This window comes from Oppia nitens, unplaced genomic scaffold (assembly GCF_028296485.1).
Source record: "Oppia nitens isolate AA-2021 unplaced genomic scaffold, nextdenovo-longstitch-racon4-pilon3 scaffold5_pilon_pilon_pilon, whole genome shotgun sequence".
NCBI lineage: Eukaryota > Metazoa > Arthropoda > Arachnida > Sarcoptiformes > Oppiidae > Oppia > Oppia nitens.
The window spans coordinates 4,095,379-4,108,455 of NW_026533243.1; the positions used below are offsets into that span (position 1 = coordinate 4,095,379).

The 13,077-nt window shown below is 26.7% G+C and overlaps 3 protein-coding genes across 3 annotated transcripts; 2 read left to right on the forward strand and 1 right to left on the reverse strand.

The window, feature by feature from the left end:
• The first annotated feature begins 992 nt into the window (after positions 1–992).
• On the forward strand, positions 993–4,130 carry LOC128961302 (inosine-5'-monophosphate dehydrogenase 2-like). Its single transcript, XM_054307523.1, has 10 exons — positions 993–1,177; positions 1,240–1,288; positions 1,349–1,450; positions 1,723–1,797; positions 2,254–2,748; positions 2,812–2,902; positions 2,972–3,365; positions 3,416–3,559; positions 3,625–3,708; positions 3,831–4,130. The coding sequence occupies exons 1-10, from the start codon at positions 1,083–1,085 to the stop codon at positions 3,850–3,852; spliced, it is 1,551 nt and encodes a 516-aa protein (XP_054163498.1). The 5' UTR covers positions 993–1,082; the 3' UTR covers positions 3,853–4,130.
• A 2,458-nt stretch (positions 4,131–6,588) lies between these two features.
• On the forward strand, positions 6,589–8,960 carry LOC128961300 (protein DENND6A-like). Its single transcript, XM_054307522.1, has 8 exons — positions 6,589–6,848; positions 6,897–6,935; positions 7,012–7,061; positions 7,132–7,234; positions 7,292–7,478; positions 7,550–8,024; positions 8,091–8,182; positions 8,272–8,960. Exons 1-8 carry the CDS (start codon positions 6,624–6,626, stop codon positions 8,952–8,954), a joined length of 1,854 nt encoding a protein of 617 aa, XP_054163497.1. The 5' UTR covers positions 6,589–6,623; the 3' UTR covers positions 8,955–8,960.
• Positions 8,961–10,460: 1,500 nt separating this feature from the next.
• LOC128961305 (tyrosine--tRNA ligase, cytoplasmic-like) lies at positions 10,461–12,325 on the reverse strand. The gene is made up of 6 exons (XM_054307527.1): positions 12,083–12,325; positions 11,568–12,020; positions 11,363–11,495; positions 11,036–11,298; positions 10,833–10,965; positions 10,461–10,765 (listed from the first exon to the last, which is right to left on the reverse strand). The coding sequence occupies exons 1-6, from the start codon at positions 12,179–12,181 to the stop codon at positions 10,638–10,640; spliced, it is 1,209 nt and encodes a 402-aa protein (XP_054163502.1). The 5' UTR covers positions 12,182–12,325; the 3' UTR covers positions 10,461–10,637.
• Between the last annotated feature and the right edge of the window lie 752 nt (positions 12,326–13,077).

Here is a 13,077-nt window from a genome sequence, read left to right on the forward strand (position 1 = left end):
TAATTTTTACAATCAATAAAAATTTACAAGTTATTAAATGTAAAACTTGTAAATAAATTATAAAAATTATATAATTATTTCATGTACTTCAATATATAAAAGATAAATTAAGATTTCCGAGTTTAAAAATCAATAAAAACTTAGTGATAATTAATTAAAATGTTGTTTTAAAACTTTTATCACTATCTCTTGAAGTACAGTAAAGTATATATTGATTTAATATATATAATAAATGTGATAAGCATTTATCAGCAATTTATTAACAAAATTGTTTTTTATAATACAAATACAATTATTGGATAAAATCTATTTCAATGATTTTTAAGAAAACCAATTTATTAAATAAAATAAAAATAATTAAATATTATTAAATACATTGTACTGTACTGTAAATGCAATATTTGTTTAATATCTGTATTTTTATATGAATTACCGGTAATACCGGTCCCGTATATAAATATGATATACATATATAATAATTAATAATGAAAAATGTGCATGTACATTTTCTACTGTACAGTATATGATATTTAGTTAACATTATAAGTAATAAAATACAATCATATGATTTGGTCTAACATAGCGTGCAATAGTGTAATACTAATCATAACAAAACAATAAGTCATATCATATGAGAGTCACATTTGTTTACTTAAATCAACAAACATTTAAAAGGCTTTTATTTTATTGACTATTAATAAGCGACACATTGTCTCAAATAACAGACATAAATGTGTTTATATAATGATATTAAATTTAAATTGATTTGTGAAGCAATTAATTGATTATATATTGAATACTTATGTAATGCAATCAATATATTTGAATTCAAGGTTTCGATAATTAACAGCAAATTAATAGAAAATATATTTATTTAAAGAAATCAATTGATTGGCAAATGTTTTAATCGATGCTATGATTGGTTGAGAATCAATGAAAATGTGTTGACTTTTAATGATAACATCTAATCGATTGCTTAAAGAGATACTGTTTTTGGTATTAATGTGACTAAACATCAGAAAATCATCTCATTTTGATCATCACTTGATTTGGACAACCATTCAATTATCACCTCAAACAAGATGTCTAATTACAACCACAATCTCAGTGACAACGAAGAGTCTGACGGTCTGTCGGCACAAGAGTTGTTCGGTTCGGGCGATGGACTCACTTATAAGTAAGGATTATATGATTAGTGACCAACTGATTGACTAATTGATGATTATATGTGATTGTCAGTGATTTTCTTGTCCTTCCCGGTTATATTGACTTCAGTGCCGAAGATGTCGTAAGTATTAATTATCTCATATATTGTTCAATCATAAGATAATTGTTAAAAATATTTTAGGATTTGACGACAAACTTAACTAAAAGGATCCAATTGAAGGCACCACTGGTGTCATCACCTATGGATACAGTGACTGAATCAGAGATGGCTATTGCTATGGCTGTGAGTTTATCATCAATTTAATCAATCAATTAATACAATAACAATAATTACATTAATTTTTAATACTTATGAAAAGTTTTGTATTTTTGTCAAACTATACATAAGATATTCTAAACAGAAAAACATTTGATTAAAATTATACTTAAAAATAATAATATTAAAAAAAAGTTTATTGATATCTTATTAATAGTTTATTAATCAAGTCTATTAAATATAATACATTAATATAATCCTAATATTATAAATATAATAATTTTAAATGTTTTAAACAGTTATGCGGAGGCATTGGTATTATTCACCACAACTGTACCCCTGAATATCAAGCGGCAGAAGTACTCAAAGTTAAGGTATTTACTTATTTATGTAAAAATTATAAAATTAATTGATTTTGTTTATAAGTAAAACATATTTTAAACATTAAATTTTTTGAAAATATTTTATCTTTAAAAAAGTTTTTTTTATATCAAAACATATTGATGGGAATATTCCCCGATTTTAATTTAATCGCAAATGAATTTTGAAAAATATTTATTATAATAAAATAACTGTTTATTAGACTTATTGATTGCTTAAATGGATAATTATTGATTAGTTATAAATGTATTATCAGTGAGAACTGAAGAGCCTTGAAAATAGTTTTTGAAATTAATTTGATTTCACTTATTGACCAAAGTTTTCATTTAGTCATTTACTCAGTTATCAAATAAAAACAAATTTAGTAAAATTAGTTGATGTTTATAATGTGAATGTTTGATGAATAAGTATTAAAACATACTTATATACCGATACTTATATTATTATAGAAATATAAACACGGATTTATCAGAGATCCTCTAGTTTTGGGACCAAACAACAAAGTTAATGATGTCTTAAACATTAAGAAAGAGCGTGGCTTTGCTGGCATTCCCGTTACAGATAATGGCAAACTCGGTGGTAGACTCCTTGGTATTGTAACCTCACGTGATATTGACTTCAAGACTCAGGATATTTTGAATGAACCGCTATCTTCTGTGATGACAACTAGTGATAACTTAGTTGTGGCACGCGATGGCATTACATTACAAGATGCCAATGATATACTCGAGAAGAATAAAAAAGGAAAGTTACCGATTGTTGATAAAGACCACAGATTAACGGCACTTATAGCCCGAACTGATGTTAAGAAACATCGAGATTATCCCAACGCTTCCAAAGATGAAAATAAACAACTTTTAGTGGGCGCTGCTATTGGAACTCGAGAAGGAGATAAAGATAGACTTAAAAAATTAGTCGATTCTGGAGTTGATGTCATTGTTTTGGTTTGATTTTAAATTATTTTTGATATATTGTATATATTTTTTAATTTAATTTTCTCGATATAGGATTCATCTCAAGGCAATTCAGTGTATCAAATAAATATGATTAAATACATGAAAACTGAATACCCTAACGTTCAAGTTATTGCTGGAAATGGTAATTAATTTTTACTAAATTTTTTAAAGTTGACTCATTTATCGAAAAATATTTATTTGTTTATCTTAGTTGTCACTATGGATCAGGCAAAGAATCTCATTAAAGCCGGTGCTGATGGGTTACGTGTAGGTATGGGCTCGGGATCAATATGTATTACTCAAGAGGTAATGGCTTGTGGACGACCACAGGCTACCGCTGTTTATAAAGTATCGAAATATGCCCGCAAATTTGGTGTGCCTACAATTGCCGACGGTGGTGTAGCCACTGTTGGCCATATAATTAAAGCGCTTGCTTTGGGTGCATCAGGTGTAATGATGGGTTCAATGCTTGCTGGTACTACAGAAGCTCCGGGAGAATATTATTTTTCTAATGGTGTGAGAGTAAAAAAATATAGAGGTATGGGATCTATTGATGCCATGGAATCTAAAGACGGTGAAGGCAGTCGTCAACGATACTTCCAAGGGTTAGTAATTAATTATTTTAAAATTGGTTTTAAGTCTAATTTTATTATAGAGAGAATGATGATGTGAGAGTAGCACAAGGAGTTTCAGGTGCTATTGTCGACAAGGGATCCATCCATAGGTTTGTCCCATATCTGGTAACTGGACTCAAATATGGATCACAGGATATGGGTATTAGAAGTTTAGAGCTTATGAAGTGAGTCATCAATAGTTGACAATTGTTTTATCACAAGTGATTCAAATGAATTTGTTTGATAACAGAGTCAAAACATATTCCGGGGATTTAAGATTTGAAAAGAGGACCGCTTCGGCACAAATTGAAGGCGGAGTTCACGGCCTCTACTCGTTAGTTACAAATCACAAACATTTATCTAAAACTTTTAACTAAATTATATTTTTAATTATCTTAATAACTAAAATAATATTTATCCCATTTATTTTATTTTCTGTTTATTTATCTAAATTAGATTTGAAAAGAAACTATTCTAACAAGTGATTGATTGCACAAAACATTCCCCGCATGTCATGTGTGACCACTTATTGCCAATTTATTAGACATTTTTCAATGGCTTTTTATATGACATCTAAAAAGAAAGTTTACTTTTAAATAAAATTTATTAACTTTATTTTTACAAATAAATTTACATGTGATTTGATACTAAAACTGCATATTTTTTTTACTAATAACTTTGTACGGTATTGTGTTTTTATAATTTATTTATTCATATATATCACTAGTTTTAATTAAGCTATAAATTTTTATTTAATAAATTAAGATATGGCAATATTTTAGTTATTTACTTTAGTTATTAATATGACTATTTTTAAATATTAATAATGTGTTTGAATTAATATTATAATGATTAACATCTAGTAATTAAACAATACTATAGATTGTGTCATTTCATTTATTAATTGTTAACATTGTTTAATCACAATTATCTAAATCATGTTTAATAACAAATGATCACTTATTGTGACTTAAATTATCATTAACTAACAAATTATTATAGACTATATCGTAAAATATGCTTTTTTATTAATTTATTACCGATTTTATAAATTTGTGATTTGTTACTGATTCTTGTTTTTGTTATTAAAAGAAATAATAAAACTTTTCAATAAAACAATATTCTGTTAAAAGTAATTTTTATATAGAAATTAACGGTAAATGATTTCATTCAACTGATTGAACAAATCGTACAAATTATGAATTTTTATGTTTTAAAAGCTTTAGAATCAATAATAAAACTATAATAAAAACTGATGTAATAAACTATTATATATATTATATATTATATAATATAAAATAATAAACATTCTTAAAATAATATAACAGTATATCTGTGTAATCATATGTTTAGTATTACTATGTAATTCAATGAATGAATGAATATTATATTCAACTAATACTATACATATACTGTACAAACAACTGTTGTATAAATTATGTTTTGTATAAAACAATAATTAATTAATATATTATTATTGGTAATAATTTGTCAGTTTCTTAGTATGCATTTGTATGGAGTGAAGTTAGATATAAAAGTAGACAAATACAGTACTAATACATAATATATTAATCAAAATATTTTAGGAATCCTAACTTAAAATGAATTATAAAAATACTGATATTTTATATTAGATTAAACCGGATTAGGATTTCCTAATAAATTGTCTAAAATATTTGTATTATTATTGTAAATATAAAAAATCGAAATTTTATAAACCGAAAGAGTTTTTATCTATTTTTATGTTATATAAATTATGTACAAATAAAACAAAATATTAAATAAAATATATTTCTATATTATAATATTGAAATATTGATTATTACATTGTTTATTATAAATACACAGTATATTTCAAATTCTATAAATAATATTAGATGAGTAGAAAATAAATTATCAAGGTTGATTATCATATTAATATTGATTAAAAATATATATTAAAGTCTCCGTTTAATACGATTAGTCCACTTCTCATAGATTCCGTGATAGTCGGCCAAACTTATACCTCCCAAAAATGATTGTCATATTTAATATAAACCAGTTGAGAATGCTAGAAAGCATTTCCACACGAATTCCTAATCATAATTAAAAATTAAATTCAGTATGATAAAATAAAATCAACTATAGTTATGTAGGGTATCAAACGATTTAGTATGACAAAATAAACAACTATAGTCATGTGGGGTATCAAATGATTCAGTATTACAAAATAAACTACTATTTTCCTAAAAAATAAACTTAAAAACGAAAAAAATTAAAAATCAATATTCAAAAAAATTTTTAAAAAATTCAAAAAAAAATTCAATTTTTTTTTAATTAATTTTTGGACACCATTTTCTTCAATTTCCTAAAAAATAAACTTAAATAAGAAAAAAACAAAAAAAATTCAAAAAAAATTTGTAGCGGATAGTGGATTCGAACCTATGTCCTCGTGGGACAGACAGACCGACAGACAGACAGACTTATAGAATGCATATACGTATTCCTTTCAGGAATTCGTGAAAATAGTTTTTAATTTTTTAATTAATTAATTAAAGTTTACTATTTGTGATAAACTTTATATTTTATGAAATATTTGCTGACACTTAACCATAACTAATAACTAATTAATGACAAAATACTACATTAACTATAATATAAATTTATATTTATAACTAATTCATTGCTAATTTCATATAAAAGTTATGTTTAGCAGTAATCATGAATATCATGTTATGAATCAAATTCACACAAAATTGCAAACATATGTAATACTACTGTATTTCATATAATATATTCATTCATTATATTAGTATTTGATTGAAAATTGAGGTCAAGTTTGATGTCTTTGTAGTTATGGGTCAAACACTAGAAACTGGAGGTCACTGTTGACTAACATTGTTGTTGTTGTACTGCATATCATATGAATGCTATTGAATGCCATTGAATGCCATTATTTGTTGACAAATGCGTTGAATTGTCGATACAATGAATGAATGAATGAAAACATAATAATAAATGGTTTTTAATTGATTTAATGTTTTATTTCTTATATTAATTATTATTAATGATATTTATGTTGACTTCAGTTAAAAACCATATTTTTAAATAATTTATTATTTTATTTATACATATATTTGATATAATAAATACTTTAAATGATATTAATTGTGATATAATATTAAGTAATTTGTTAATTGAAATAATATTTGAATAAATGAAAGAAAATATGATTTAATTTGATATATCATATGATATATGATATACTAAATGATGGCCCAAGAAGTGGAGCAAAATAGTGACCAATCTGTAGACACGATCTGCAATAAGAAGTCATTGTTGCAGTCAATTGATCGACGGATCAGTACTGTTGATGAATTGGTTGACGATATGACTAGTCTTGAGACAACTATTCTTCCTTTGGATCGGTTCAAGCAATGGGTGTATTGTATAGCAATCGTTGCGTTTGATATCGAGTTGGGACAAACCATTCAGGTATGACATCCCAAACCATACTGTCATCTAATGGTTTATCTATTGCAGCAAATATATCCCGCATCAGTTAAACTGACGGAACGGGAGGTCAGTTACACTCAACTTGTGCTCACATTTAATACATTAATGCATTGATTGTTATATTTTATTGATTAATATCTAGATATCAAACATATGTTATCTATCTTTTCCCGATTCAAACTCTGGCTGTATGTGAGTACATAAGATGATTGGTTTAAATCATTGAATATATTTATATAATATATTATTTTGATGTCTGTAGGGGTGACACACAGTTCCACTTTCGGACCAGACTTTGTCCAATTCATCGCAAAAGTGTATCAATTTATAAGGACTATAATAAAAATTGTTATCAACCATTACAAGTGAGTTATAATTTAAATATAAATAAAAAATGATACCTAAATGTTATAAACCGTTAGGTCGATGGCACACACTTTTATGGTTACGTATACTTCCGTCAAGTGAAGGACAGGACCGCCCGTCGCGGATATTTCCAAAAATCTTTGGTTTTCTTAACTCGACTTCCATTTGTTCGCTTATTTTCTCAAGTTATTCAACTAATGGCTCCACAATTCTTTGAATGCGGTGACGCCAGTCTTGAAGCTGGTATGCATTGGATGTTAAACTTATAGATAAATGTATTGTTGATGTGTTTGTATTATTGTATTTCATTAAAGCGTGTCACGACATTGACCAGTGGCCGCCACCAACTCCGGGATCGACATTAAATTTGCCACTTTTGGGTGTCATTCTTCAAATAACAATACCAAACAAGACTGACAAACTGAATCACTCGCCAAATACAGAGAATCCCAATCCATCACTCAGTATAACGGCTTTAAATGACAGCTCTATCTCATCCTCATCTTCACAACAATCATTAACTCCCTATCCATTAGTCATACCATCAGTTTATGAGCTAAATATATATAAATCCTTGGCATCAATCATAACTCATGTTCAACTACTTTGGGAGCTAATACTCACATGTGAACCGATTACAGTAATGGCATCCACTCCTGATGTTTGTTCCGAAACTGTCCAATCATTAGTTGGTCTCATTTTGCCGATTAAATATGGATCCGATTTTAGACCATTCTTTACAATTCATGACTCGGAGTTTAAAGAATATACTACTAAAACACAGTCACCGTTAGTATTGTATTATTAATAAAATTTATATTTTTTCATTTGAACTAAATTTATTCATATATATAGTCCACCCGTGATATTAGGCGTTACAAATCCATTCTTTGCTAAAACTCTTCAGCATTGGCCACACATTATCAGAATTGGTGACTACGGTTCAGGTATACAAATACTATTATATACTGTATATACTGTATATTAATCTGTATAACTTTATAACATAAAATTTTATCATTTTGTATATTTATAGTAAACAATCATAAAAATAAAATAAAGAAAACTGGAATCATTAAGACTTTGGATTCAAAGACTGGTGTTTATACCAAATATAAACCATTTCTTCAAAAAGACCGCGAAATACTTAAGAAATTAGTAAAAGGAATTGAGATGAAACGACCACAAGAAGTCCAGAGCGCTCTTCTTAGAAGATTTTTTATAGAACTGACACAAAGTTTTTTAATACCTTTAGAGAGATATTTCGCTTCACTAATGCCATTGCAAAAGAATGTCTCGCCGTTTAAGAAAACACCAATTCTGCAACACTTCAGACCCGACGACTTCTTAAAGTCATTAGAAACAAGTGGTCCTCAATTGACAAGTAATATCAAAGGTGATTGGATTGGTCTCTACCGTAAATTCTTGCGCTGTCCTAACTTTATTAGTTGGTATGATTCGCGTCTTAAAGAGGCCAATCAAAAGTTACGGGTGCTTCATATGGAAGCAATATCTGGCGCTAATCTAATGGATTGGATTCGCGATAAGGCGGAAGTTGAAGTGGTTGACCTAATATTAAGACTCAAAGAAAAATTATCATTAGCTGAGAACGATTCTTTGCCTTTGAGTGACCAAACTGTATATAAATTGAGGTCAACTTTAAATGACATAATTAACACTTTGCCCGATGACCTCAAACACATTTTATCAAAATCATAATTTCATTAAATGAGTTAAATAAAATTTATTTATCATATAATTTTGCATTTATTAATTAGTTTATGTAGTAATTTCGTTGGTATATATTATCCGTAAATCATTCAATTATTAAAGGATTAATTGTCTCGACTGCCAGTGAAGATAATGAATGACTTATCTGTTAAACATTAATAATAAATATAAATTATGTTTTGTCTACATTTGACCACTTGATTGATATCATAATTACCAATGAGTGGTCAGACAGAGTATAAGTTCAATACAAACCCGATTCATAGTAAAAGCACAGACTTTGTTGTTAAACATTGAATACATTGTCAATGCATTCCTAACGGCAATTAAATCTCTAAATAATAAAATAATTACTTTTAAATATATTAATATTCAAATCATTTGTCATTATTTATCATTATTTATCAATACTTAGCATTTATACGGATATAGGCTCTTAAATCTTGATCTTTATATTTTAGTAAATCAATGTTTATTTTGAGACCAAATTCACCAAATAATGATTTGATTGCATTTAATATAATTAATTTGAATTGTCGACAATCTATATCTAAATAAGTATCCCGTCGTTCAAATTGTCTGTAAAATTATATAAAATTTTAATTGATTTATCAATGATTACATCAAAAAAGTATTATACAATTGAATGTCTAAATAAATATAATGATTATCTTCTCGTATATGTCTATAGCGTACAATCGATGACATGATTATCACAATTAATTAACTAATCGCTTATAAACTTAATATTTTGAAATAATTATAATTTGGTTAAATTAAAGCATTAAATGTAATAAAATAAATATCTTACAAATTATAAATTACAATACCATGTATTATATTCATACAGTATATAAATAAAAAACATGTTAATCACGTGATCAATATAGGTTTTATGCATATTATTAATACTACAGTATTAATACAAGCACTTTGGTTGCAATTTCAAAATTTTGTGGTAAAAATCTATTGATTAAAGTGTTAACAAATTATTACTATTAATACTAATTTATTTGTGAAGGCTTTATTCATGCCTTACTCATACAATCATATTAGTTTCCAATTGTTAGTGATTAATGTGGTATTTATTTGGATGACCATGGTCAATATTTAATATTTTTGTATTATTAGATTATAATCTAGTATACGAAACCGTAATATTGAATAATGATATGATGTAAACCATACTAAAAATATTATGGATTAATTAATAAAAAATTGTTTGACATTTATATCAAAATGTTTTTAAGTACAGATATTATACGGTAAATATTTTAAGTATAATTTTAATATACCGATAATTGCCGTCTCTTTGTTATAAATTATAACTTTTAATAATTAAAACTCTAAACTCAACAACAAAATAGAAATAATGAATAAAAATACACGAATCAATAAAATTACTTGAATTCAAAATCAATATTCATTATATATTGTAATCAAAAATGCTGTTTATTAAATACAGTACATATAATATTTAATAATATCACACATTTAACACTTAATCAAAGTGGTATTTATTTGGTCAAAATGCTTACAATTTTGTACTTAAAAAATAAGTAACAAATTTGTAAATCTCGTATATTATATGTACACCTTTTATACATTTAAAGCTATATCTATAGTTAACTTATGGTTTTCATTGAGGTTTAGRTTATACAGTAGTTTAGGTTATGTTGGTTTGAGTTCAGTTTCTTCTGATTTTGTTTCATCTGATTTTGTTTCATCTTTTTTATTTCCTTTTGTTTTTTGTTTTCCCTGTTTATTGTTATTTGTTTTTGGAGTAATAGGCTTTCCCTCTATTGGCAAACAAACATTAAAATAATTAAGATTGTAATTAGTATTGTAAACACAGAATAACTTTACTTTTATCAAGTTTAGGATACGCTTTATCTATTAGTTGCTTTAGTATGGGATCATTAAATGTTTGCCGAATTGGATCTAATAGTTGATTCAAGTATTTTTCAACCGAATTTTTCAAATCACCTGGATGTAATGCCTAATTGTATTTGTTATAATATAAGTCAATTTCATTAATTTTAATTCATAAAATTATAATAAATGTATACCTCTTTGACAAAATCTTCTTCTAGTGTTTGATACTCTTTATAAACAAGATTACCGCCGAAGGCTTCTTTTCGAGTGATTTCAAATGAATCAAACAGTGAAAAGATGACGTGTTTGACAAATGCAAGAACACCGTTGTCTTCAACTTTTCCCGGCTCACAGAAAGCTTTCTTGAGTTTCTTTTTGACATCTTGTGGTGTGTCCAACAAATCTATTTTTGAGTCTTCTTCAGATGAACTCATTTTGCCGCCGGACAGACCCGGAACTGATCAACATTTTAACGTATACTTAGAAAAATAACAAAATCATTGCTTCAAATGACAACATACCCATTGGATTCATAAAATGTATTCGCTTAGTGTAACCCATTTGAGGTAAATATTTTTCAGCAAAAGTAAATATTTTCCTTTGATCTACACCTCCAAACTGGGCGTCCACTTTGAGGTACTCTTCATCCAATGCCTTATTATTTAATATAATTTAATATTTAACTAATCTATTAAAACGTTTAGAAAAATATTAAATAATAAGCACCTGTAGTCCTGGGTATAGCAATGAACTAATCATCGGATGATCCACTTGTTTGACCACTTCTGCGCCGGCTTTTTTGGCATCGTGTTCGGTGACCATCGATGACAATCGATAAACATCGAGAGTAAACTCTCGACTAAGTTGATAATCAGTTCCCTTAACAAACTTAAGTTTATCGATGGAAACACCAATAGAGGTGAGCATCGATTTGATAACAGTCTCATAATATTGTGTTCTATATTCAAGTAAATCCCAACTACTCTTCATGTTGTCTAAGTATGCGTGAAGATTGGCGAACAACACCGTCACCTCACAGCCGGCCTTCAAAAAGTCGGCGATTTTACACATCGGCACAAAATATGCCACATGTGGTCGGCCAGTGGTCGCCGTTCCCCAATAGATACGCACATCCCGGTCCAATAGGATCTCTTTGAGACGATCTTCGCCCAAAACTTCCTGTTTATAAAAACAAACAAATGTCTTACAATTACTTGACTAACAATTTCAACACAAAATACCTGAAGATTACGTTTAATTAAATCCACTTTTGATTCAACATTATTATCACCACTTGCTATACCATTACCACCGTTTAAATTATTTTCATTTGCCATCATTTAGATAATAATTAAGTGAAAAACTCTTCAACTCTTCAAATCTATAACAAACTGATTACACAAATGTGACAATTGATGGGTAAATATGTTCACTAATAGTGACAAACATGTGATGCAAACATAGGACACGTTTCATAAGTCATATATAATTGAATATTTAATACTCATTTAGAGTACTATTGCAGTGGTATTGCACTCGAGTTTAGTCACAGAGACATCTATTATACAAATATTGTTCATAATTACAGTTAAATAATTATATTTAATAGTATTAATAGAAATTAAAATAATATTTATTTATCATTTAAATTAAAGTACAGTATATTTCAATAACTAATAAACATAAATATAAAATACTATTAGAAATAACAACCATGATACTTTTTTAATAAATATAAATATTGCATTAATTCAATTTTGACATTTCTATTTAATTAATATATTTTTATTAAATTTCAACATAATTTAGTGTAAAATCATAAAACACATGTCTTAATGAGTTTGTACCCATATATTACACAAAACTATTATGAATTTAATACAATTTCAATATAAAATTAGTTTTTCACAAATATACACACAAGACAAGTGATGTTTTCAAATAACTTGAAAAAATGGTTAACAAATGTGAGCTTATTTTATAAATTTTATGCTAATTAATAAAATATAATTTATATAACTTTTTTGCTTACAGTTAATATACAGTATTGTAAATTGCAGAAATTTTCAATTATCTATTTATTCTAATATATAATTTTTTTATATCAATTAGTTAAATAGTAATGTTTAATTTAATTATGTTTTATCCATGATATTAAAATTTTTTTTATGAAATTATTAAAAATAATTAATATTAAGTTATTTAAAACTATTGATATCACAAATGCTGTCAAAGA